Below are 27,170 nucleotides of genomic sequence, written 5' to 3' on the forward strand. Positions count from 1 at the left end.
GTGTCCCAGGCTGCTCCTGGCTTTTCCTCAGCCCAGCTGTGTCCCAGGCTGCTCCTGGCTTTTCCTCAGCCCAGCTGTGTCCCAGGCTGCTCCTGGCTTTTCCTCAGCCCAGCTGTGTCCGAGGCTGCTGCTGGCTTTTCCTCAGCCCAGCTGTGTCCCAGGCTGCTGCTCCATCTCCCACCTGGCTCCCACGGGTCTCTCCGGCCGGCCTGGCCACATCCTGGGCCAAGCCTTTCACAGCACCTTGGCATAGTGTGGATGGGGAAGGCACAAGAGCCTGGAGCCCCTGGGGCCACCATCCTGCCCCACAGAACCCCCATCCTGGCCCATGGAAACCCCATCCTGCCCCATGGAAACCCCATCCTGCCCCATGGAAATCACCATCCTGCCCCACAGAAACCCCATCCTGCCCCACGGAAACCACCATCCTGCCCCACAGAAACCACCATCCTGCCCCACAGATCCACCATCCTACCCCTTGGAAACCCCATCCTGCCCCATGAAAACTCCATCCTGCCCCATGCAAACCTCCATCCTGCCCCACGGAAGCCCCATCGTGCCCCACAGAACCACCATCCTGCCCCACAGAAACACTATCCTGCCCCATGGAAATCCCATCCTGCCCCATGCAAACACCATCCTGCCCCACAGAAACACCATCCTGCCCCACAGAACCACCATCCTGCCCCATGCAAACCCCATCCTGCCCCATGGAAACCCCATCCTGTCCCATGCAAACCCCATCCTGCCCCATAGAAACTTCCATCCTTCCCCTTGGAAACCCCATCCTGCCCCACAGAAACACCATCCTGCCCCATGCAAACCACCATCCTTCCCCTCAGAAACCCCATCCTGCCCCACAGAAACCCCATCCTGCCCCATGGAAACCCCATCCTGCCCCACAGAAACCACCATCCCGCCCCACAGAAATCACCATCCCGCCCCACAGAAATCACCATCCCGCTCTCCATTCTCAGTTCGGTCAAAGAAAGAACAGAGATAATCTCTCCCATTGGAGAGAAGAGTTTCGAGTCAAAGAAAGAACAGAGATAATCTCTCCCGTTGGATGAGTTGGGCTGAGCCTGGGAATCTCGGAGAAAAAGACTTCAAGCCATTATTATCTCTTTCTGTACCCATTGTTTACAGCTGTGGCTCTCCTCGGTGTGTTATTCACAGCCAATGTGAGACGTTTCTCCTTTGAGACCAACCAAGTCTCACCTCAGCGAGTCACATCGTAAAAGACCCGCTACTCTCATTAAAAGCTTTTGCCTTCTGATCCACCTGAAGACCGGAGCCTTTCTTTCCATCCCTGACTCAACAGCGTCAGCCCGGAGGGGCGGGGAGGGTGGCTGCTCACAGCCAAGCTGGCCTGGCCCCCAGGGCTGCCCCCCGCAGCTCCGAGCCCCCCAGAAATGGGGACAGTGCTCTCTGCTGCTGGTCCTTGGGCTGTCCGTGAGGCTGGACTGACAGCAGCTGGGACACACGGACACAGCACAGGGTGTGGTGGTGTTTGTGGACGAGGGAAGAGATGAGGATCTTGACTCCGTGTTTCAGAAGGCTGATTTGTTATTTTATGAGATATATTATATTAAAAATGCTATGCTAAAACTACACTAAAGAAAGAAGAAAGGATTTCATCAGACGGCTAGAAAAGAATGATAAAATCTCTTGCAGACTTAGAGAGTCCGACACAGCTGGCTGTTATTGGCCATCAATTAAAAACAATTCACATGCAACCAATCAAAGGTTCTCCTGTTGGTAAACCACCTCCAGACCACATTCCACAGCCACCAGAGAGTTTTTGTTTACATTTATTTTCTGACGCTTCTCAGCTCCCCAGGAGAAAAATCCTGAAAGGATTTTCATAAAATATGTCAGTGACAGGAGGGGGCTTGTGCTGCCCGCGGGGCGGCGAGGGGCTGCACTGGGGGCACTGGGTGGGATCTCCCTGGATGTGGGAGCTCGGCCAGTGGCAGCGGTTGGTGGGGGGTGGAGTGACCCCCCTCTGTGGCTCTGCCAGCTCAGCCCAAGCTCCCTCTGCTCCTGCTGGGACCCAGCGCCCTCCCCACAGCCCCTGTGGGGGGCCGGGCACGGCAACTCTGCCAGTGAGCCCGTGGCACCCACCCTGGCACGGCACCCGCCCTGGCTGGCCGCCAGCCCGCCCAGGCGGGGTTCCTGCTGCGGGACAGCTCCTCCAGCTCAGCGTGACCCTACCCCAGCCCCTCTGGGCTCTGCGGCCCCTCAGCTTGGCTGGCACGGCAGGAGTGTCACCGAGGGTGTCACCAAGGCTGTCAGCGAGGCCCCTCAGCTTGGCTGGCACGGCACGGGTGTCACCGAGGGTGCCACCGAGGCCCCTCAGCTTGGCTGGCACGGCACGGGTGTCACCGAGGGTGTCACCGAGGCCCCTCATCTTGGCTGGCACGGCACGGGTGTCACCGAGGGTGTCACCGAGGCCCCTCATCTTGGCTGGCACGGCACGGGTGTCACCGAGGGTGTCACCGAGGCCCCTCAGCTTGGCTGGCACGGCAGGGGTGTCACCGAGCTCCCGCAGCCGCAGCCGGGGGAGAGGTGCCCAGGCCGGTCGCTCCTCGTCCTTGCCTCGTCCTCGGCTGCAGGCAAGGACGAGGAGCTTTGATGAAGCCGCCCGTGCTTGGTCGGATTTGCCCAAATGGCAGCTGCTCATTACGGGTAATTAACGCCACAGCCCCTTCGCGCCCCGCGGGCGGCAGCAGCAGCCGCCCTGCCCTGGCGGGGGGAGTGTGGCAGGCTCAGCACGGCCCGGTACGGCCCAGAACAGCCCAGCACGGCCCAGCACAGTGCACCAGTGTGTGCACAGCTGTGTGCCCCGACTGGGAGCTGAGATCCCCTCCCGCCTGTCCCTGTAGCCCGGCAGGGAGGCAGTGCCCCCACCCCGACCGTGCCCATCTGCCCGGTCACCGGCCACCATGTCCATGCCCGGTGCCACCGCAGCCCCGGGGCTCTCTGAACGCCCGGCGTGGGTCACAGGGCCCCGGGGCAGCTGCCGAGACGCAGCAGGAAGCTCTGTGGGGCTGGAGCTGAGCACTCATCTCTGTTTGCCCATGGATTAAGGCTCTCTGCACCTTCCGTGAGCGACACCTCCGCCACCGCCCGGGCAGGCGTCAGAAACCTGCACTGGTTTCTGGGACACAGCTGCCATCCCTGCAGGAGCCGGGATGGGCTCTGCAGCCACAACCCTGGCAGGGAGGATGCAGCCCCTGGCCCTCTCACTGGCCCCACTGGGGCTGCCCCTGCTCAGGCATCGCCCCACGAGTCCAGGGCGTTGTGCCAGCCAGTGCCTCTCCTGAGTCTGCAGCTCCAGGTGACCCTGCCCAGGTTCCTCTCTCAGATCTGCAGCTCCAGGTGACCCTGCCCAGGTTCCCCTCTCAGATCTGCAGCTCCAGGTGACCCTGCCCAGGTTCCTCTCTCAGATCTGCAGCTCCAGGTGACCCTGCCCAGGTTCCTCTCTCAGATCTGCAGCTCCAGGTGACCCTGCCCATGTTCCCCTCTCAGATCTGCAGCTCCAGGTGACCCTGCCCAGGTTCCACTCTCAGATCTGCAGCTCCAGGTGACCCTGCCCTGGTTCCTCTCTCAGATCTGCAGCACCAGGTGACCCTGCCCAGGTTCCTCTCTCAGATCTGCAGCTCCAGGTGACCCTGCCCTGGTTCTCCTCTCAGATCTGCAGCTCCAGGTGACCCTGCCCAGGTTCCTCTCTCAGATCTGCAGCTCCAGGTGACCCTGCCCTGGTTCTGCAGCTCCAGGTGACCCTGCCCTGGTTCTCCTCTCAGATCTGCAGCTCCAGGTGACCCTGCCCTGGTTCTGCAGCTCCAGGTGACCCTGCCCTGGTTCTCCTCTCAGATCTGCAGCTCCAGGTGACCCTGCCCTGGTTCTCCTCTCAGATCTGCAGCTCCAGGTGACCCTGCCCTGGTTCTCCTCTCAGATCTGCAGCTCCAGGTGGCCCTGCCCTGGTTCCACTCTCAGATCTGCAGCTCCAGGTGACCCTGCCCTGGTTCCTCTCTCAGATCTGCAGCTCCAGGTGACCCTGCCCTGGTTCCCCTCTCAGATCTGCAGCTCCAGGTGACCCTGCCCTGGTTCTCCTCTCAGATCTGCAGCTCCAGGTGACCCTGCCCTGGTTCTCCTCTCAGATCTGCAGCTCCAGGTGACCCTGCCCAGGTTCCTCTCTCAGATCTGCAGCTCCAGGTGACCCTGCCCAGGTTCTCCTTTCAGATCTGCAGCTCCAGGTGACCCTGCCCTGGTTCTCCTCTCAGATCTGCAGCTCCAGGTGACCCTGCCCTGGTTCCTCTGCCCTTCTGGACCACCAGCATGGCACTGCCCAAGCAGCAGACACGGGGGCCCACCCTGCCCAGGTGTTCAGTGCCATTCCAATGGGAAGGGATGGCACCACAGCAGGCTCCAGGGCTCTGTGCCCGTGGGCTCAGCCAGCCAGCCCGTGCCTGGATACCGGCACCTCTCCAGACAACACACTCCCACGCACCATAAACACCTTGCCCAAGCGCCGCATCCTCCCCGCAGCGCCTCGCCCCAAGGAGGCTGTGGCATGACCCCCCTGCCCGGTGGCCCCAAAGCCTCTTTGCCCCTCTTTGTGGTACCTGCTGCTCCTACAGGGCCCACCGAGCAGCTGTGGCCCTGGGGAGAGGGCTCGGGGTGCTCAGGGGCAGCAGGAGCAGGCGGTGGGGCTGGCTGCAGGGTCTGGAGAGAGGGTGTGGAGCTGCTGATGGAGGCAGGGCAGGGACGTTCGGGTGACTCAAGCAGCAACAGGATGGTTTGGGCATGTTTTGGGCAATTCAGCCTTTATGTACATCCAGGGGTGTGGGCAAGGCTGGGGGGAGCAGGGAAGGGTCCCCCTCTCTACCCCAGCTGCCAGGTTGGGCCTACATTGGGGTTTTGTGAGCCCTGCACCTGCAGCCCGGGGTCCAGCCACTGCAACGAGGCACGGGGGCACTGCTGGCAGCAGGGAGGGTTTGGGGGGTGATGGAGAGAAGGATGAGGAGCTGCTGGGGATGAAGACAGGGCTGACCCTGCGGTGGAAGGTCTCTGCCCTTTGCTCTCCCTCCTCTGTGGAGGGCACAGCCCACCGGGACGGGGCCACCTCCTGCACCGCAGCCCTTTCGGGAACCCCTGCAAGGAGGGACCCCAGCTCCCCGAGGGAGCCGTGGGGAGGGCTGGCCCGCGAGTTTCTGCAAGGGCTGGGCCGGTGTGTCATCCCCAGGGGCGGGGAAGGGCCAGGTTTTAAACGTGCTCTGCTCCGGGGCAGGAAGCAGCGGCAAGGCGGTGGAACGCCGGGCACCTGCCAGGGGAGCCCGTGGTGTGAGCACCGTGCGCAGGTAGGAGACCCGGGCGGGGAGGGCCCCGGCTGGGCACCGCGGGCCGTGCCGGGGGCTGCGGGGCACAGAGGCGCTCTGGCGATCCCCGGAATGGCCGGAATGCGGCAGCGCTCCCGGTGCCGGGGTGGGACCGCGGGCGCAGGGCAGCCGCCGCACGGGGCTGCGGCACCCTGGGCACTACCTGGGGCACAGGGGGAGGATGGCGGTCCCAGCACGTCCCAGGAGCAGGGCAGGATGGCTGCCCGGGCAGGATAGCTCCGGGAAAAGCCTCGAGGTTCCGATGGCACGGGCGCTGAGGAGGGGGCGGGTAGTGGGACAGGGCAGGGGGAGAACTGGCTGCACCCTCCCAGGTGAGGAGGATCCGCGGTGCGGTGGGGTTGTCCTGAGGACAGGGTGCGAGTTCATCCTACAGCAGCCCCCTTCGGGCACCGGGCACGACCCCGGCACTGCGGACCCTGCGCCGGGGGGGCCGGGCAGGCAGCGCTGCCTGGGAAGGGGGGCTGAGCTGTCCCCAGCCCGCTCAGAGCAGGGCCCCCTCGGCTGCCCTTCCCTTTCCCATCACTCTCCGTCACTGCCCCAGAAAATTCCCTGCTGCTCTCCCTCCCCCGAAACACCTCCGGCCTCAGCCTGCCCTACGGGACACCACCCTGCAGGCGCTCCCACCCCCAGCCCCAGCCTCTCCCAGCACTCTGCAGTCCCTGCCCCAGCAAACAACTCCTCCGCCACCCTCTCCCGACACCGTGTCCCGCACTCTGCCAGTAAAACCTGCCCCTGCTCCCGGTCCCTCCCCAGGGGCCCTCCTCCCCAGCCGGTGACGGTGTCCGGGGACTCTCTGCGGGTGCAGAGGTGCGGATTGTCCCTCGGGGCTTCCGTGGGTGGCGGTGGGTGCGCGGCGGCTCCCGTGGGTGGCGGTGGGTGAGAGAGGGCTCCCGTGGGTGCTCACACCGGTGCCAGCGCGTTCCCTGACGCAGCCGGCAGCGAAAGCCGCGGAGCAGCCGCTGCGGCTGCCAGGGAGCGCTGCCCGCGTCGGGGAGAGACCGTGGCCCCAGGGAGGGTGGCAGGTGCCAACACCTCTGCCAGGAATCTCCCTGCCTTCGTCGGCAGAGTCGGTTACTCAAAGTTTCCGATGGGGCTGACGCCTTCTGACGAAAGGGAGCGGAGCCCTTCCCCGGCTGCGCGCCCACCGCCGCCCCCTGCCCGGGGAGGGCCGGGGGGCAGCACCTTCGCTTCCCCAGCCGCTTGCAGGCTTCCACAGGTGTGGGTGGCCGTGCCCAGATTCCGTCTGCCCTGCGGTGCCGGTGGCCCGTTCGGTTCTGGGAACGTGTGGGGACCTGCCTGGGGCTCTCAGGATGCTGGAACCACACCGGAGCGGGAGTCCACGGCCGCCTCAGCTCCGGGGCGTGCAGGGACCTGCCCGGGGCTCTCCAGACACCGGAGCCACCCCGGCGCTGCTGTGCCCGCCTCACGGCAGGGCTGAGCGCAGCTCCTTCCGAGGGCAGCGCAGCCGGTGCCAGCCAGCCCGGCTCGGCCCTGCCAAGAGCGGGCTGCGGGGCCAGCCACAGCCTTCCCGGGCCGGGGAGCGGGCGGGCAGAGCCGGTGGGAGGCGCTGCCGGCCCCGCAGGTGTTTTGCATGAGCCTGGCACCGGGATCCCCCGTGGGCGTGGGCAGCCGGGGTGAGCCCGTGGGGCCGAGGAGAGAGCCCTGCGAGCCGGGGAAGCGCCTGGCCGGCGGCACACCGCAACTGTCCGGGCTCTCAGCCCGCAGCCGGACCCCTGGCCCACCCCCGCAGGGCCCCCTGGCCCCCGGGCAGGGACCCCCGAGTGCTCCTGCCCTCCGCAGTCCCTCCCGGAGGCCGGCGCAGCCCCGGGGCCTCCCGGCCGTGCCCAGCTCTCGGCGCCGGAGCCGGGCGCGATCGCGATCCTGCGAACACAAACAGCATTGCCTGGGCAGATCCGAGCCGCGCTGACATCACCGGGCGGGGGGAGCCGGCTCCTGCCGAGACCTTTCCCCGGGCCGGGCAGCGAGCCCGGAGCGCGGCTGGGACAGAGGAGCACGCCTAAGGAGGAGGTGCTGGAGTGCCCGAGGGGCACGGAGTGAGCTGGAGGGACACGTGGGGACGAAGCCGGGTGCACGGATCCCCTTTGGAGAGGCTGCGGCTGGGATGGGCACAGCCCCGGCGCCGTCAGGGCGCTTTTCGCTCCCAGCTCTTGTTTGCACGGGTGGAGCCGGGGAGGAGATGGGTCTGTGAGCTCCAGGCGATGAGACAGAGCTGCTCCGCGCTGTCCCCACTCGAAGTGACCTCTGCGGGAGGGTCAGCGTGGCGCAGAACACTGGGGCTCCGTGTGGGGGACACCTCGAGGCAGCCCTGCCCTGGCTGTGCTCTTGCAGCCGGGTCCAGCCATGCCGGTGGGCAGCACCGCGACCCCCGTGCTCGGCAGCAGGAGCTGTGCCAGCCGCGGCTCCTTGGTGCCCGCAGCGCTCGGTGCTTGGCCCGTGGGCTCCTCCGCCGCTGTGGGGCCAGTCCAGCCCTGACAGACCCCGCTGGGCACCGGGGGATGGCGTTCCCCAGGGAATCAGCCATCCCACCTGCCCTCCCGCTCCTCCAGCCCGCTCCAGCCCCGCCGCCTCCTCCTGCCGGCGGCTGGCACCGAGGCTGCGGGCAGGGAGGCTCCCGAGCCGCCGTGTGCCTCGGCCGCAGCCCGGGGGCCGTGGCTGACCGCAGCTCCCAGGGCTCGGCACGCCCCTGCTCGGCCACGGGCTCCCTCCGACCTCCCGGTGCTCACGGCGCCGCGGCCGGGGCAGATCCAGGCGGTCAGGATCCGGTTATTAAGGTTATTAGGGATGCCTCTGCCCCAATTAAGGTGCAAACGAAACCCTGTGCCAAAGTCATTAGTATGGGTTTTATCTGACTGTAAACATGTGAGAAGGAGAGGGAGAAAGAAAATAGAGAAGAGAGTGACAGAGGCAGAATAAAGAAAAATAAAGAAAATATAGAATAAAATACAGAATAGAGAAAATATAGAATAAAGAAAATATCACCACCCGCGGACCCCAGCGATGCTCTGCTGCTCCCCTCTCCAGCTGGTCTGTGTGGTGAAGGTCCCCCTGGAAAGCAGGGGTGGGTTAATGCACTCAGGCCAGGTAGGACCCACCCTGGGCAGTGCCACTGTCTCTGACAACACACTCCGTGTGTGTCACATGCAGTCCCGGGCTGCAAGGCTTCGGGAGTGACTCTGGGGGGCACTCGGGGGTCTGTGATGGATGAAGGCACCCCTCAGCTGCCTCTGGGCTCGCTGCCCCGAGCAGAGGTGACAGCACACCGAAACTTCCTGCCCCCACCTGGACCGGGGGGGAATCTGTGCAAACCTGCTCCCAGCACAGGGCTCTGTGGGCTGCGGCCTCACCCACCCCAAAGCCAGCCAGAGATGGTTCTCAGCTGCTGGGCTTGGCTCGCATTCTTTTCCTTGTTTACTTGTTTACTTCTCCCCTGAGGAATGGGTTTCCCTTTATCTAATCTCGCAGTTGGGCTTTCAGTCCCAAGTTCCAGCCAGGCATTCCTTAGGGGGGGGTGGGCTTCGTCAGTGAAACTATAGCGGTGTTTGAGGCACGAACTGCTTCAGTCTCTGACACAGTGCATCCCTCAGCTTTGCCAGCAGGAGGGCGGGTTTGGAGCGGGTGCAATCTCACCCCGAGGTAGCCCTGGAGGTGGCCTGGTGGCCACTGCCCGCTGAGATGGAGCCTCTGCCTTCCTGGCGTTGCTTGGGCAGGGTGAGAAGGGGGGGAGGGTCGTGCAGCAGCCCTGTGGGAGCACACGGACCTGCATGCCAGCCCCCCCAGAGTCACAGAGTCATGGAGGGGTTTGGGTGGAGAGGGACCTCAAAGCCCATCCCGTCCCACCCTGTGGCATGGCAGGGACACCTCCCACGGGACCAGGCTGCTCCCAGACCCATCCAGCCCGGCCTGGAAAACTTCCAGGGATCCAGGGGCAGCCACAGCTGCTCTGGGCTCCCTGTGCCAGGGCCTGCCCACCCTGACAGGGAAGGATTTCTTCCCAAAATCCCATCCATCACTGCCCTAGGGAGCCATTTGCCCTTGTCCTGTCGCTCCATGCCTTGTCCCCAGTCCCTCTCCAGCTCTCCTGGAGCCCCTTCAGGGCTTGCAAGGGGCTCTGAGCTCTCCTTGGACCTTCCCTTCTCCAGGGGAACATTCCCAGCTCTCCCAGCCTGGCTCCAGAGCAGAGGGGCTCCAGCCCTGGAGCAGCTCCGGGGCCTCCTCTGGGCTCTCTCCAGCAGCTCCAGGTCCTCCTGCTGTTGGCCCCAGGGCTGGGGCAGCTCTGCAGGTGGGCTCTCACCTGAGCACAGGGGCAGATCCCCTGCTGCTCACACATGGGGATCAGCCCATGGGGGTTTTGGGGTTCCGGTGCACATGGCCAGGGCATGTGGAGCTCCTCAACCACTGTCTCCTTGAGTTTGGCCAGAACCCTCAGGGTGGCACACCAGGTTTGGACATGCCCAGCCTCTGGCTGTCACTTCCTCCTGCCTGAGAGTATTTATGTTTCTGATTTCCCTGTATTTGACAGGCAAACCATGAAGAAGTTGATTTTCTCACCGAGCTTTCCCTCTCTTCCCCCTCTCTGCAGAGTCCTGGGAGCTGAGGAAGGAGTGCAGCAGGAGGATGGAGAGCAAGCCAGCAGTGAATGGCCAGGCTGTTCCTGGCTCTCCTGGGGAAGACGTGTCAGGCACAAACCACTTGTGCCAGGACGTGATGCCGTGCAAGCAGCAAAAGGCAGCTGGCAGGGATGCGGGGCCGGATGCTCCCGGGGAGCCCTCGGAGACAGCTGGCAGCATTGCAGGCGTCTATGTAGAGGCTTCAAAGAGGATAATGAGCTTTTATGAGGCCACCAGAGAGCATCTGCTGAGCCTGGATTCGGCCCTGTGCCTCCTGGAGGCGCAGGCAGCCACGGGCTCCATCTCCGACCCGCTGGGGAGCCGTCGTGTGCCCGTGGCCGAAGCCGTGCGGATGGGGCTGGTGGGGCTGGAGCTGAAGGAGAGGCTGCTCTCGGCTGACAGAGCTGCTACTGGCTTCCTGGACCCCTACACAGAAGAGAAAATCTCCCTCTACCAGGCCATCCAGAAGGAGCTGGTGGGGAGGGAGCAGGGCATCCGCCTCCTCCAGGCCCAGGTGGCGACGGGAGGCGTCATCGACCCGGCCACCGGCGGCCGGCTCCCGGCAGGTGTGGCCTGTGAGAGGGGGTATCTGGATGAGGAGATGAGCCAGCTCACCTCTGACCCCGGCAATGAGGACAGCAAGGTGTTCCTTGACCCCAGCACGATGGAGAAGGTCACTTACTCGGAGCTGAGGAAGAGGTGTGTCATGGATCCGGCCTCAGGCTTCCTCCTCTTGCCGCTGCAAATCACATTCCCGGGGCTGCGAGGGAGGGTGAGCAGCAGGGACCTGATGGACTCTGGCATCATCAGCTCTGACGTGTTCCGAGGCCTCGAGGAGGGAAGAGTTTCTGCCCAGGAGCTGGCAGAGAATGACATTGTTCAGCACTTCCTGCGTGGGACGAGGAGCGTGGCTGGTGTTGTCCTGCCTTCCGGAGAGCAGAAGAGCCTTTACCAGGCACTGAGGGAGCATCTCCTGGTGCCCGGTGCTGCTCTCATGCTCCTGCAAGTCCAGGCCTCCACCGGCAGCCTGACAGACCCCCTGAAGAACAAAAGCTACTCCGTGGATGAGGCTGTCAGGGTTGGTCTCGTTGGCCCAGAGCTTTATGAGAAGCTGTCTTCAGCTGAGAAAGCCATCACTGGATACAGGGACCCGTCCACCGGAGGAATGCTCTCCCTGTTCCAAGCCATCAGGAAGGGCTTTGTTCCCAGGGATCATGGCCTTTGCCTCCTGGAGGCTCAGCTGGCCACGGGGGGTGTCATCGCCCCAGGCAGGCACCTCCGTGTCCCCATGGAGACAGCCTGCGAGTGGGGGTACCTGGACGAGGCCACCAGGCAGCTCCTGTCCAGCCCTCCTGATGACATGAAGGGGTTCTTCGACCCCGGCTCCAAGGAGAAGCTGAGCTATGCAGAGCTGCTCCAGCGCTGCGTCACCGACCCCAGCACGGGGCTCCTGCTGCTGCCGCTCCCTGGGGACGGCAGCGAAGGGTCCCAGGGGACACTCAGCTTCTTTGACCACAGGACCCAGACCGCTCTGGAAAACATTGAGGTGCCCGTCTCTGTGGGGAAATTCAAGGGCAAGTCGGTGTCTCTGTGGAAGCTGCTCTTCTCTGACTCCATCCAGGGTGAGCAAAGAGCCGCGCTGGCTCAGCAGTTCCTGGCCGGAATGCTCTCCCTGCAAGGGCTGGGAGAGGCCGTCAGAGCCGCCGTTGAGGAACAGGCTGCCACTGCCAACGTCACCTTCAAGGGCCTGAGGGAGCAGGTGACAGCTGACCAGCTCCTGAACTCAGAAATCATCAACAAAGACTTGTTCAAGAAACTCAAGGAGGGAGAAACGTCGGCCAAAGAGGTGGTCGGCATGGACACCGTCAGGAAGTACCTGCAGGGCACGGGAAGCATCGGGGGGCTGCTGCTCCCCGATTCCCAGGAGAAGATCAGCATCTACCAGGCAAAGCGGAAGGGACTCCTCAGGCCGGGAACGTCTCTGATTCTCCTGGAGGCACAGGCTGCCACGGGGTTCGTCATCGACCCCGCTGCCAACAAGAGGTACTCCGTGGACGAGGCTTTACGAGCAAACGTCATCGGCCCGGACGTGTACGACAAGCTGCTGGCGGCGGAGAAATCTGTCACTGGCTACCGAGATCCTTACTCAGGGGGTAAGATCTCCCTCTTCCAGGCCATGCAGAAGGAGCTGATCGTCAGGGACCACGGCATCCGCCTGCTGGAGGCCCAGATCGCCACCGGTGGCATCATCGACCCCGTCAACAGCCACCGCATCCCCGTGGAGGTGGCCTACAAGCGTGGCTACTTCGACAAGAAGATGAATTTAATCCTCTCCGACCCCAGCGATGACACCAAGGGCTTCTTCGACCCCAACACCCACGAGAACCTGACCTACCTGCAGCTGAAGGAGAAATGCATCACCGAGCCCTCCACGGGGCTCTGCCTCCTCCCTCTGAACAGCAGGAAGAGGCAGTTCGTGGACGAGGCCACCAGGCAGGTGTTCAGGAGCTCCTGGCTGCCCGTCAGGTTCGGGCGCTTACGGGGGGAGAAGGTCTCCGTGTGGGACCTGCTGAACTCCGAGTACTTCAGCGAGGGGAGGCGCCGGGAGATTTTCAACCACTTCCAGCTGAGGAAGATCGGCCTGGAGCAAATCCGGCTCATGCTGGAGGAGGAGATGAAGAAATGGGCCCCCATCAAGTTCCCGGCCATGAGAGGCAATGTCAGCGCTTATCACCTGATGGAAACCGGTGTCATCGACAGGGCCCTGTTTGAGCAGGTGCTGGAGGGGTCCGTCACCCCAGAACAAGTCCTGCACATGGACTCTGTCAGGAAGTACCTCTACGGCTCGGGCAGCATCGGGGGGATTGTGCTCCAGCCATCCAACCAGAGAATGAGCATTTACGAGGCCATGAAGCAGAACATCGTGGTGCCAGGAGTGGCCCTGCCCCTGCTGGAGGCCCAGGCTGCCACGGGCTTCATTATTGACCCCGTGAACAACCAGAAGCTCTGCGTGGATGAGGCCGTCAAGGAGGGAGTCATCGGGCCAGATGTCCACGAGAAGCTGCAGCAGGCGGAAGGGGCCGTGACGGGCTATAAAGACCCTTTCACGGGCAAGAAGATCCCCCTTTTCCAGGCGATGAAGAAGGGCCTGATCGCGGACAAGCAGGCCATGCAGCTGATGGAGGTGCAGATGGCCACAGGAGGCATCATCGACCCAACGTGCGGCCACCACATCCCCCTGGAGTCGGCCCAGCAGCGAGGCTGCCTGGATGAGGACACCAGCAAGGCCCTCTCCAAGCCCAGCGATGACCACAGAGTGTTCTGCCTCCCGGACAGCAAAGAGAGCGTGACCTACGCCGAGCTCATCCAGCACTGCCAGAAGGACGACGTCTCTGGCTTCCACTTGCTGCCTCTGGCACAGACAGCTGCTCCTGCCTACACCGATGAGCAAATCCAACAGATTTTCAAGGAAACCTTGGTGAAGGAAAAAGGAGTCTCCCTCTGGGAGCTCATGCACTCGGGGTATTTCACTGAGGAGCAGAGGAGTGACTTCGTGGAGAGGTTCCGCTCAGAGGAGCTGTCGCTGGAGCAGCTGGTGGCTCTGGTGCTCAGGCTGGTGGGGGAGATGGAGATGAAAGCCAAGACCCAGATCTCCCTGGAAGGCCTGAGGGGCAGTGTCCCTGTGGTCTGGCTGCTGGACACGGGCATCATTTCCCAGAAGACGTTTGAAGAACTGGCTCAGGGTGTAAGAACTCCCCAAGAAGTGGCTGCAATGGAGAGCGTAAAGAGGTACTTGAAGGGCACAGGCAGCATTGCTGGGGTCTTCATAGAGGCATCCAAACAGAAGATGAGCTTCTATGATGCCATGAAAAACAACCTCCTCCTCCCTGGGACTGCTCTGAGGCTGCTCGAGGCTCAGGCAGCCACAGGGTACCTGACTGACCCTGCCACAAACCAGAGGCTCAGCGTGAGGGACGCCGTGAGGGCGGCTGTTGTTGGAGAGGAGCTGTCTGAGAAACTCCTTCTGGCTGAGAGGGCTGTGACAGGCTACACAGACCCCTACACCGGGGGCTCCATCTCCCTGTGCCAAGCGCTCAGGAAGGAGCTCATCCCCCTGGCAGAGGCTGTGCCCTTGCTGGAGGCCCAGCTGGCCACGGGAGGGGTGGTTGATCCCATCCACCACCTCCACCTGCCTCTCCAGGCTGCCTGCAGGTACGGCTTCTATGACGAGGACCTGAAGCAAACCCTCTCTCAGCTGGATGACAGCACCAAGACCTTTTTTGACCCAAACACCAAGGAGAACGTGACTTACCAGCAGCTGAAGGACCGGTGCATTTGCGAGGCCGAGTCGGGTCTGTGGCTCCTCCCTCTGTCAGAAAACGCGATGTTCTGCGTGGACGAACAGACCATGAAGGTGCTGAAATCTGTGACTGTTTGTGTCAATGTGGGGCGGTTCAAAGGACAGACCGTGTCTGTCTGGGACCTCCTCAACTCTGAATACTTCTCAGACAGCCAGAGAAGAGAGCTGGTGCAAAAGTACAAAGATGAGAAGGCTGAAGTGCTGCAGGAAATCACAACAATTATCACCACAATCATCCAAGAGACTGAGGCACAGGGCAAGAAGTTTGCCTTCAAGGGCCTGAGGAAAAGAGTTTCTGCCAGTGACCTCTTCCAGTCCCAGCTGATCGACAAAAAAACCCTCGATGAGCTCAACCAGGGGAAGAAAACAGTCGAAGAAGTGACTGAGATGGAGTCTGTGCGCAGGTACCTGGAGGGCAGTAATTTCATAGCAGGGGTCCTTATCCAGCCAAGCAATGAGAAGATGAGCATCTACAAGGCCATGTGGAAGGGCATCCTGAGGCCAGGGACCGCCCTGGTGCTGCTGGAGGCACAGGCAGCCACCGGCTACATCATCGACCCTGAGAAAAACAAGAAGTTTTCGGTGGAGGAAGCGTTAGAGGTGGGTCTGATTGGAGGGGAGATTTTTGAAAAGCTGCTCTGTGCAGAGAGAGCCGTGACGGGCTACACTGACCCCTACACCAAAGCCCCAATGTCCCTGTTTGAAGCCATGAACCAAGGGCTGATTGTGAAGAGCCACGGCATCCGCCTGCTGGAGGCCCAGATCGCCACGGGCGGCATCATCGACCCCGTGCACAGCCACCGTGTCCCCGTGGAGGTGGCCTACAAGCGTGGCTACTTCAACCAGGAGATGAACCAGATCCTCTCGGACCCCAGTGATGACACCAAGGGCTTCTTCGACCCCAACACCCACGAGAACCTGACCTATATGCAGCTCCTGGAGAGATGTGTCCAAGACCCGGACACGGGGCTGTACATGCTGCAGGTTGTAAAGGAGGGAGGAAAGTACTTCTACATTGATGAGTCCACAAAGCAGGCTTTGCGCTCAAAGCTCCTTCAAGTGAAAGTTGGAAAGTTTAAGGACCAAACCGTTTCTGTCTGGGAAGTCCTCTGCTCTCACTACATCTCAGAGCAGAAAAGAAAAGAGCTGGTGATGCAGTACAAAAGCAAAAACCTAGCACTGGAAGAGCTGATATCCCTCATTTTAAAAATCATCGAGGACACAGAGCGAAGAGGAGAAGCCCTCAAGGTCAGAGGACTGCGGGGCGAGGTGTCGGTATCAGAATTGTTCAACTCTGAGATAATTGACAAGAAAACTCTGGATCAGCTGCAGGACGGGAGCCTCCCACTTGTCAGCCTCACAAAGAGGGACACCATCCAAAGGTACCTGGACGGCACTGGGTGCATCGCTGGGGTTCTCCTCCCGCTGAGGAAAGAGGTGATGAGCATCTACCAGGCGCTGAAGAAAGGCCTCCTCACTGAGCAATGTGCCCTGGGGCTGCTGGAGGCACAGGCGGCCACCGGCTTCCTCCTTGACCCCCGGAACCACCAGAAGCTCTCTGTGGACGAGGCCGTGTCCTCCGGGCTGGTAGGCAGCGAGCTGCACGAGCAGCTGCTGTCAGCAGAGAAAGCCGTGACGGGATACATAGACCCTCAAACAGGAAGAAAAATATCTCTCTTCCAGGCTGTGAGACAGAAGGTAATAGTCAGGGATCACGGCATCCGCCTGCTCGAGGCCCAGCTCGCCACTGGTGGCATCGTTGACCCCTGGCATGGCCACCGCCTGCCCCTGGAGGTGGCCTACAAGCGCGGGCACCTGGACGAGGACATGTTCCTGCTGCTTTCGGATCCAGATCACGGCAGCAAAGGCTTTATAGATCCAAATACTCATGAGAAGATCAGTTACAGCCAGCTCCTGCAGCGGTGTGCCAAAGACAGGGAGAGCGGCTTGTACCTGCTGCAGGTCCTGGAAAAGGAAGGCGACTATTTCTACATTGATGAGCAAACCAAAAACGCCCTGTTGTGCACAAAGGTCCAGGTGCCTGTGGGGAAATACAAGGGACAGGTGTTATCGCTGTGGGAGCTTCTCTGCTCCGAGTACATCACAGAGGAGAAGAGAAAAGAACTGGTGAAAAAGTACAAAGCGGAATCCCAACACATTGTGCAAGGAATCATTGAGACAATACTGAAGATCATCAGGGAAAAAGAAGAGGACAGAAGCGATGTCTGGTTCCAGGGAATCCGACAGCAAATTACAGCATCAGAACTACTCAGTGCGCAAATAATTACAGAGGAAACAATAGAAAAACTCCATGAAGGAAAAGAGACGGCACAAGAAATAGCAAAAATGGAGAGTGTGAGGAGGTACCTTGAGGGAACTGGAAGCATTGCTGGTGTGCTGGTGCCCTCCAAGGCCAAGCCGGGCAAGATGGAGAAGATGAGCATCTACCAGGCCATGTGGAAGGGCATCCTGAGGCAGGGCACGGCCCTGGTGCTGCTGGAGGCCCAGGCGGCCACGGGTTTCATCACTGATCCAGTGAAGAACCAGAAGCTCTCTGTGGACGAGGCTGTGTCCTCTGGGCTGGTGGGCAGTGAACTGAAAAACAAACTTCTAAGTGCCGAGAGAGCTGTGACGGGCTACACCCACCCGTACACCGGACAAAAAATGTCCCTGTTCCAGGCCATGAAACAGGATCTCATCGTCAGGGACCACGGCATCCGCCTGCTGGAGGCCCAGATCGCCACGGGCGGCATCATCGACCCCGTGCACAGCCACCGCCTGCCCGTGGAGGTGGCCTACAAGCGTGGCTACTTTGACCAGGAGATGAGCCAGATCCTCTCAGACCCTGGCGATGACACCAAGGGCTTCTTCGACCCCAACACCCACGAGAACCTGACCTACCTGCAGCTGCTGCGCCGCTGCGTGCCCGACCCGGACACGGGGCTGCTGATGCTGCAGCTGATGGACAAGGGCTCCGTGCTCTACCAGCTGAGCGAGGATGCCCGCAAAGCCCTGCAGACCGCCCGCACCTCGCTGGCTGTGGGGCTCTTCCAGGGCCAGAGCGTCACCGTCTGGGAGCTCCTCTTCTCCCGCTACGTCCCTGAGCACCGGCGCCAGGACCTCCTGCGCCGGTACAAGGCAGGGACAGTCACCGTTGCACAGATGATCGACATCCTCGTGGACATCATCGCCAGGGCTGAAGCCCAAGGCAACGGTGCCAACGGAGTCCCCAAGGCCACAGAAAAGGAGGTCCTGCCTGAACCAACCCAGAACGGCAGTGCCTCAAACTCTCAGAAGGAACAGGAAGAGAAAAAGGAACGGGAGCAGGAGCTGGAGCTGGAGCGGTCCCTCAAGTCCCACACGGTCGAGGTCTCGGCAGGTGGCTTCCACGGCAGGAAGGTGTCCCTGTGGGAGCTGCTCTTCTCCAAGTTTGTGTCAGAGGCCAAGCGTCAGGAGCTGCTGGGGCGGCTGCGGGCCGGGAGCCTGGCGCTGGCCGAGCTGGCCACGCTGCTCACCCTGCTGGTGGAGGAGGCGGCGCAGCGCAGCAGCAGCGTGAAATTCACGGGCCTCAGGAGGCAGGTGAGCGCCTCGGACCTGCTGGACTCGGGCATCATCGACACGGGCACGCTGGCCGACCTGGTGCAGGGCGCCAGGACGGTGCAGGAGGTGACGCAGATGGCCTCGGTCAAGCGCTACCTGGACGGCACGGGCGTCATCGCCGGCGTGCTGGTGCCCTCCAAGGCCGAGCCAAGCAAGATGGAGAAGATGAGCATCTACCAGGCCATGTGGAAGGGCATCCTGAGGCAGGGCACGGCCCTGGTGCTGCTGGAGGCCCAGGCGGCCACGGGCTTCCTGGTGGACCCGGTCAAGAACCAGAAGCTCTCTGTGGACGAGGCCGTGTCCTCTGGGCTGGTGGGCAGCGAGCTGCACGAGAAGCTGCTGTCGGCCGAGCGGGCCGTGACGGGCTACTCGGACCCCTACACGGGCGACAAGATCTCCCTGTTCCAGGCCATGAAGAAGGAGCTGATCGTCAGGGACCACGGCATCCGCCTGCTGGAGGCCCAGATCGCCACGGGCGGCATCATCGACCCCGTGCACAGCCACCGTGTCCCTGTCGAGGTGGCCTACAAGCGTGGCTACTTTGACCAGGAGATGAGCCAGATCCTCTCAGACCCTGGCGACGACACCAAGGGCTTCTTCGACCCCAACACCCACGAGAACCTGACCTACCTGCAGCTGCTGCGCCGCTGCGTGCCCGACCCGGACACGGGGCTGCTGATGCTGCAGCTGATGGACAAGGGCTCCGTGCTCTACCAGCTGAGCGAGGATGCCCGCAAAGCCCTGCAGGCCACCCGCACCTCGCTGGCTGTGGGGCTCTTCCAGGGCCAGAGCGTCACCGTCTGGGAGCTCCTCTTCTCCCGCTACGTCCCTGAGCACCGGCGCCAGGACCTCCTGCGTCGGTACAAGGCAGGGACAGTCACCGTTGCACAGATGATCGACATCCTCGTGGACATCATTGAAAGAGCTGAGGCCCAGGGCCACGGTGCCAACGGAGTCCCCAAGGCCACAGAAAAGGAGGTCCTGCCTGAACCAACCCAGAACGGCAGTGCCTCAGACTCGCAGAAGGAAGAGGAAGAGAAAAAGGAACGGGAGCAGGAGCTGGAGCTGGAGCGGTCCCTCAAGTCCCACACGGTCGAGGTCTCGGCAGGTGGCTTCCACGGCAGGAAGGTGTCCCTGTGGGAGCTGCTCTTCTCCAAGTTTGTGTCAGAGGCCAAGCGTCAGGAGCTGCTGGGGCGGCTGCGGGCCGGGAGCCTGGCGCTGGCCGAGCTGGCCACGCTGCTCACCCTGCTGGTGGAGGAGGCGGCGCAGCGCAGCAGCAGCGTGAAATTCACGGGCCTCAGGAGGCAGGTGAGCGCCTCGGACCTGCTGGACTCGGGCATCATCGACACGGGCACGCTGGCCGACCTGGTGCAGGGCGCCAGGACGGTGCAGGAGGTGACGCAGATGGCCTCGGTCAAGCGCTACCTGGACGGCACGGGCATCATCGCCGGCGTGCTGGTGCCCTCCAAGGCCGAGCCAAGCAAGATGGAGAAGATGAGCATCTACCAGGCCATGTGGAAGGGCATCCTGAGGCAGGGCACGGCCCTGGTGCTGCTGGAGGCCCAGGCGGCCACGGGCTTCCTGGTGGACCCGGTCAAGAACCAGAAGCTCTCAGTGGACGAGGCTGTGTCCTCTGGGCTGGTGGGCAGCGAGCTGCACGAGAAGCTGCTGTCGGCCGAGCGGGCCGTGACGGGCTACTCGGACCCCTACACGGGCGACAAGATCTCCCTGTTCCAGGCCATGAAGAAGGAGCTGATCGTCAGGGACCACGGCATCCGCCTGCTGGAGGCCCAGATCGCCACGGGCGGCATCATCGACCCCGTGCACAGCCACCGTGTCCCTGTCGAGGTGGCCTACAAGCGTGGCTACTTTGACCAGGAGATGAGCCAGATCCTCTCAGACCCTGGTGACGACACCAAGGGCTTCTTCGACCCCAACACCCACGAGAACCTGACCTACCTGCAGCTGCTGCGCCGCTGCGTGCCCGACCCGGACACGGGGCTGCTGATGCTGCAGCTGATGGACAAGGGCTCCGTGCTCTACCAGCTGAGCGAGGATGCCCGCAAAGCCCTGCAGGCCACCCGCACCTCGCTGGCTGTGGGGCTCTTCCAGGGCCAGAGCGTCACCGTCTGGGAGCTCCTCTTCTCCCGCTACGTCCCTGAGCACCGGCGCCAGGACCTCCTGCGCCGGTACAAGGCGGGGACAGTCACCGTTGCACAGATGATCGACATCCTCGTGGACATCGTTGAAAGAGCTGAGGCCCAGGGCCACGGTGCCAACGGAGTCCCCAAGTCCACAGAAAAGGAGGTCCTGCCTGAACCAACCCAGAACGGCAGTGCCTCAGACTCCCAGAAGGAACAGGAAGAGAAAAAGGAACGGGAGCAGGAGCTGGAGCTGGAGCGGTCCCTCAAGTCCCACACGGTCGAGGTCTCGGCAGGTGGCTTCCACGGCAGGAAGGTGTCCCTGTGGGAGCTGCTCTTCTCCAAGTTTGTGTCACAGGCCAAGCGTCAGGAGCTGCTGGGGCGGCTGCGGGCCGGGAGCCTGGCGCTGGCCGAGCTGGCCACGCTGCTCACCCTGCTGGTGGAGGAGGCGGCGCAGCGCAGCAGCAGCGTGAAATTCACGGGCCTCAGGAGGCAGGTGAGCGCCTCGGACCTGCTGGACTCGGGCATCATCGACACGGGCACGCTGGCCGACCTGGTGCAGGGCGCCAGGACGGTGCAGGAGGTGAGGCAGATGGCCTCGGTCAAGCGCTACCTGGACGGCACGGGCGTCATCGCCGGCGTGCTGGTGCCCTCCAAGGCCGAGCCAAGCAAGATGGAGAAGATGAGCATCTACCAGGCCATGTGGAAGGGCATCCTGAGGCAGGGCACGGCCCTGGTGCTGCTGGAGGCCCAGGCGGCCACGGGCTTCCTGGTGGACCCGGTCAAGAACCAGAAGCTCTCTGTGGACGAGGCTGTGTCCTCTGGGCTGGTGGGCAGCGAGCTGCACGAGAAGCTGCTGTCGGCCGAGCGGGCCGTGACGGGCTACTCGGACCCCTACACGGGCGACAAGATCTCCCTGTTCCAGGCCATGAAGAAGGAGCTGATCGTCAGGGACCACGGCATCCGCCTGCTGGAGGCCCAGATCGCCACGGGCGGCATCATCGACCCCGTGCACAGCCACCGTGTCCCTGTGGAGGTGGCCTACAAGCGTGGCTACTTTGACCAGGAGATGAGCCAGATCCTCTCAGACCCTGGTGACGACACCAAGGGCTTCTTCGACCCCAACACCCACGAGAACCTGACCTACCTGCAGCTGCTGCGCCGCTGCGTGCCCGACCCGGACACGGGGCTGCTGATGCTGCAGCTGATGGACAAGGGCTCCGTGCTCTACCAGCTGAGCGAGGATGCCCGCAAAGCCCTGCAGGCCACCCGCACCTCGCTGGCTGTGGGGCTCTTCCAGGGCCAGAGCGTCACCGTCTGGGAGCTCCTCTTCTCCCGCTACGTCCCTGAGCACCGGCGCCAGGACCTCCTGCGCCGGTACAAGGCGGGGACAGTCACCGTTGCACAGATGATCGACATCCTCGTGGACATCGTTGAAAGAGCTGAGGCCCAGGGCCACGGTGCCAAGGGAGTCCCCAAGGCCACAGAAAAGGAGGTCCTGCCTGAACCAACCCAGAACGGCAGTGCCTCAGACTCCCAGAAGGAACAGGAAGAGAAAAAGGAACGGGAGCAGGAGCTGGAGCTGGAGCGGTCCCTCAAGTCCCACACGGTCGAGGTCTCGGCAGGTGGCTTCCACGGCAGGAAGGTGTCCCTGTGGGAGCTGCTCTTCTCCAAGTTTGTGTCACAGGCCAAGCGTCAGGAGCTGCTGGGGCGGCTGCGGGCCGGGAGCCTGGCGCTGGCCGAGCTGGCCACGCTGCTCACCCTGCTGGTGGAGGAGGCGGCGCAGCGCAGCAGCAGCGTGAAATTCACGGGCCTCAGGAGGCAGGTGAGCGCCTCGGACCTGCTGGACTCGGGCATCATCGACACGGGCACGCTGGCCGACCTGGTGCAGGGCGCCAGGACGGTGCAGGAGGTGAGGCAGATGGCCTCGGTCAAGCGCTACCTGGACGGCACGGGCGTCATCGCCGGCGTGCTGGTGCCCTCCAAGGCCGAGCCAAGCAAGATGGAGAAGATGAGCATCTACCAGGCCATGTGGAAGGGCATCCTGAGGCAGGGCACGGCCCTGGTGCTGCTGGAGGCCCAGGCGGCCACGGGCTTCCTGGTGGACCCGGTCAAGAACCAGAAGCTCTCTGTGGACGAGGCTGTGTCCTCTGGGCTGGTGGGCAGCGAGCTGCACGAGAAGCTGCTGTCGGCCGAGCGGGCCGTGACGGGCTACTCGGACCCCTACACGGGCGACAAGATCTCCCTGTTCCAGGCCATGAAGAAGGAGCTGATCGTCAGGGACCACGGCATCCGCCTGCTGGAGGCCCAGATCGCCACGGGCGGCATCATCGACCCCGTGCACAGCCACCGTGTCCCTGTGGAGGTGGCCTACAAGCGTGGCTACTTTGACCAGGAGATGAGCCAGATCCTCTCAGACCCTGGCGACGACACCAAGGGCTTCTTCGACCCCAACACCCACGAGAACCTGACCTACCTGCAGCTGCTGCGCCGCTGCGTGCCCGACCCGGACACGGGGCTGCTGATGCTGCAGCTGATGGACAAGGGCTCCGTGCTCTACCAGCTGAGCGAGGATGCCCGCAAAGCCCTGCAGGCCACCCGCACCTCGCTGGCTGTGGGGCTCTTCCAGGGCCAGAGCGTCACCGTCTGGGAGCTCCTCTTCTCCCGCTACGTCCCTGAGCACCGGCGCCAGGACCTCCTGCGCCGGTACAAGGCGGGGACAGTCACCGTTGCACAGATGATCGACATCCTCGTGGACATCGTTGAAAGAGCTGAGGCCCAGGGCCACGGTGCCAAGGGAGTCCCCAAGGCCACAGAAAAGGAGGTCCTGCCTGAACCAACCCAGAACGGCAGTGCCTCAGACTCCCAGAAGGAACAGGAAGAGAAAAAGGAACGGGAGCAGGAGCTGGAGCTGGAGCGGTCCCTCAAGTCCCACACGGTCGAGGTCTCGGCAGGTGGCTTCCACGGCAGGAAGGTGTCCCTGTGGGAGCTGCTCTTCTCCAAGTTTGTGTCACAGGCCAAGCGTCAGGAGCTGCTGGGGCGGCTGCGGGCCGGGAGCCTGGCGCTGGCCGAGCTGGCCACGCTGCTCACCCTGCTGGTGGAGGAGGCGGCGCAGCGCAGCAGCAGCGTGAAATTCACGGGCCTCAGGAGGCAGGTGAGCGCCTCGGACCTGCTGGACTCGGGCATCATCGACACGGGCACGCTGGCCGACCTGGTGCAGGGCGCCAGGACGGTGCAGGAGGTGACGCAGATGGCCTCGGTCAAGCGCTACCTGGACGGCACGGGCGTCATCGCCGGCGTGCTGGTGCCCTCCAAGGCCGAGCCAAGCAAGATGGAGAAGATGAGCATCTACCAGGCCATGTGGAAGGGCATCCTGAGGCAGGGCACGGCCCTGGTGCTGCTGGAGGCCCAGGCGGCCACGGGCTTCCTGGTGGACCCGGTCAAGAACCAGAAGCTCTCTGTGGACGAGGCTGTGTCCTCTGGGCTGGTGGGCAGCGAGCTGCACGAGAAGCTGCTGTCGGCCGAGCGGGCCGTGACGGGCTACTCGGACCCCTACACGGGCGACAAGATCTCCCTGTTCCAGGCCATGAAGAAGGAGCTGATCGTCAGGGACCACGGCATCCGCCTGCTGGAGGCCCAGATCGCCACGGGCGGCATCATCGACCCTGTGCACAGCCACCGCCTGCCCGTGGAGGTGGCCTACAAGCGTGGCTACTTTGACCAGGAGATGAACCAGATCCTCTCAGACCCTGGCGATGACACCAAGGGCTTCTTCGACCCCAACACCCACGAGAACCTGACCTACCTGCAGCTGCTGCGCCGCTGCGTGCCCGACCCGGACACGGGGCTGCTCATGCTGCAGCTGATGGACAAGGGCTCCGTGCTCTACCAGCTGAGCGAGGATGCCCGCAAAGCCCTGCAGGCCACCCGCACCTCGCTGGCTGTGGGGCTCTTCCAGGGCCAGAGCGTCACCGTCTGGGAGCTCCTCTTCTCCCGCTACGTCCCTGAGCACCGGCGCCAGGACCTCCTGCGCCGGTACAAGGCGGGGACAGTCACCGTTGCACAGATGATCGACATCCTCGTGGACATCGTTGAAAGAGCTGAGGCCCAGGGCCACGGTGCCAACGGAGTCCCCAAGTCCCCAGAAAAGGAGGTCCTGCCTGAACCAACCCAGAACGGCAGTGCCTCAAACTCCCAGAAGGAACAGGAACAGAAAAAGGAACGGGAGCAGGAGCTGGAGCTGGAGCGGTCCCTCAAGTCCCACACGGTCGAGGTCTCGGCAGGTGGCTTCCACGGCAGGAAGGTGTCCCTGTGGGAGCTGCTCTTCTCCAAGTTTGTGTCAGAGGCCAAGCGTCAGGAGCTGCTGGGGCGGCTGCAGGCCGGGAGCCTGGCGCTGGCCGAGCTGGCCACGCTGCTCACCCTGCTGGTGGAGGAGGCGGCGCAGCGCAGCAGCAGCGTGAAATTCACGGGCCTCAGGAGGCAGGTGAGCGCCTCGGACCTGCTGGACTCGGGCATCATCGACACGGGCACGCTGGCCGACCTGGTGCAGGGCGCCAGGACGGTGCAGGAGGTGAGGCAGATGGCCTCGGTCAAGCGCTACCTGGACGGCACGGGCGTCATCGCCGGCGTGCTGGTGCCCTCCAAGGCCGAGCCAAGCAAGATGGAGAAGATGAGCATCTACCAGGCCATGTGGAAGGGCATCCTGAGGCAGGGCACGGCCCTGGTGCTGCTGGAGGCCCAGGCGGCCACGGGCTTCCTGGTGGACCCGGTCAAGAACCAGAAGCTCTCAGTGGACGAGGCTGTGTCCTCTGGGCTGGTGGGCAGCGAGCTGCAGGAGAAGCTGCTGTCGGCCGAGCGGGCCGTGACGGGCTACTCGGACCCCTACACGGGCGACAAGATCTCCCTGTTCCAGGCCATGAAGAAGGAGCTGATCGTCAGGGACCACGGCATCCGCCTGCTGGAGGCCCAGATCGCCACGGGCGGCATCATCGACCCCGTGCACAGCCACCGTGTCCCCGTCGAGGTGGCCTACAAGCGTGGCTACTTTGACCAGGAGATGAGCCAGATCCTCTCAGACCCTGGTGACGACACCAAGGGCTTCTTCGACCCCAACACCCACGAGAACCTGACCTACCTGCAGCTGCTGCGCCGCTGCGTGCCCGACCCGGACACGGGGCTTTATTTCCTCAATATTTCTGGAAAATAATTGCAAAACCTTTTTATTTTTTTCCTTATTTTTGCCTTGGGGAAGAATGTTGCTATTGTGAATAATTCTTTTGCTGCTGGTGTTTGTCTTTCTTTTTCTTAATATGTTTTTACCATTTATGATCCCAGTGAGGAAATTTCCTTCCTGATCTCTTTTCTTTACCACCACCCACCCACATCAGGTGCACCTTTGAAGTGCCTCCCCCTGAGCAGTGTGTTGCATTGCATTGTTCATCTTTCTTTGGTTGCCTTTCAGGAACTCTGGAGGCAGCCTGGGTTATCTCAGGTCATTTTGTTGATGTGTGTCATCCTCATTTTCCTCGCACTGGTTTAACTGCAGGTCTTTGTTCCCTATGGGTGCTGCTGTGAGTGGTATTTTTATTCTCTGCCTCTCTTTTCCTGCATATGCCAGCTATTTTCCCCAGAAGCTTTGCAGGATGACATTCAGGCTGCAGGTTTTCAAGCCAGGACAGCGCGGAGAGCAGATTTCTGCGTGGGCAGGATGCCAGGTTTGCGTTGGGTGTCACTGGCGTGGGACACCTCATGTGTTTGCTCTCCATGCCCCAGCCTGTCCTGCCTTCCGGGGGTGTCTGGAGCACAAACAGCCTCAGCCCAGCGTGGTTTGGTCTCTCACTGTGCTTTCCCTCCCTCTGTGGGGATGGGTCCTCACAGGAGCTGGGTGTGGACGTGGCTGTGCTGTACTTTCAGTCTGTCCATGCCCGGTGGAGCCTCTGTTCCCTCCTGCTCCTTTTGCCCTCCTGTGTCCCGAGCTGACTCAGCCGCATGCCACAGCAGAGGAACAGCCCTGGAGCCACTCTTCCGTGCAGTTCAGGGATGAATAATTCTACTGCTGTTTAATGGAAACAAACTTACCCTCCTCAAATGTGCAGCCTTGGGGTGTTTGCCTTAATTAACCGGGTAATGTCCTGGAAAATGGACTTTTGGCCACAAGCTTGTACAGCTGATACCTGGGAACAAGCGTAGAGGAGCTGTGGGGCCCAGGGAATTGCAGGAGCTCAGAAAAGGAGGGGAAAAATTAATGGGAGAAAAGTCATGGAACCATGGAATGGTTTGGGTGGCAAGGGGCCTCATGTGCCACCCCCTGCCAGGGCAGGGACACCTTCCACTAGCCCAGGCTGCTCCAAGCCCTGTCTAGCCTGGCTCTGGACACTGCCAGGGATCCAGGGGCAGCCCCAGCTGCTCTGGGCACCTGTGCCAGGGCCTGCCCACCCTCACAGGGAACAATTCCTTCCAATATCTAACCCACACCTACATTCTTCCAATTTGAAGCCATTCCCTGACGCTGTTGAGTCAGAGATGGAAAGAAAGGCTCCAGTCTTCAGGTAGAAGGCTCAGGAAGAATCTTTGTTAGCAAGAAGCAGCGAGTGTTATAGTCTCACTATAGAAAACATCTCCCCTTATTGGTGACTATGAATAGCACACTGTGAAGAACCATGACTATAAACAGTGGTTACAGAAAGAGAGATCAGAATTGTTTGAATTTTTTCGTCTAAGATTCCCAGGCTCAGCCTGGGAGAAATTGTTTCTGTTCTTTCTTCGACTGCACTGAGAATCTCCACAATTCCCCCCTGTCCTGTCCCTCCAGGCCTTCATCCCAAATCTCTCTCCAGCCCCCTTATAGCCCCCTAAAGCTGCTGGAAATCCACAATGACATCTCCCTGGAGTTTTCTCATCCTGGAAATCCAATTCTCCCTTCCACAGAGGCAAAGAGGAGCAGGGGGCGCCGGGTCCCGGGGCTGTGTCTGTAACGTCCCTCTGTGCCGGTGCCAGCGCGGTGTCCCCGCGGCTGCTGCGCTGAGACACGGTCTGGGGC

General features: G+C 62.3%; 1 protein-coding gene across 1 annotated transcript; it reads left to right on the forward strand.

The window, feature by feature from the left end:
• The first annotated feature begins 5,270 nt into the window (after positions 1 to 5,270).
• Positions 5,271 to 26,820, forward strand: EPPK1 (epiplakin 1). The gene is made up of 2 exons (XM_059869098.1): positions 5,271 to 5,363; positions 10,003 to 26,820. The coding sequence occupies exon 2, from the start codon at positions 10,038 to 10,040 to the stop codon at positions 25,335 to 25,337; it is 15,300 nt and encodes a 5,099-aa protein (XP_059725081.1). The 5' UTR covers positions 5,271 to 5,363; positions 10,003 to 10,037; the 3' UTR covers positions 25,338 to 26,820.
• The last annotated feature ends 350 nt before the right edge of the window (positions 26,821 to 27,170 follow it).

Source organism: Haemorhous mexicanus, chromosome 1 (assembly GCF_027477595.1).
Source record: "Haemorhous mexicanus isolate bHaeMex1 chromosome 1, bHaeMex1.pri, whole genome shotgun sequence".
In the NCBI taxonomy this organism is placed as follows: domain Eukaryota; kingdom Metazoa; phylum Chordata; class Aves; order Passeriformes; family Fringillidae; genus Haemorhous; species Haemorhous mexicanus.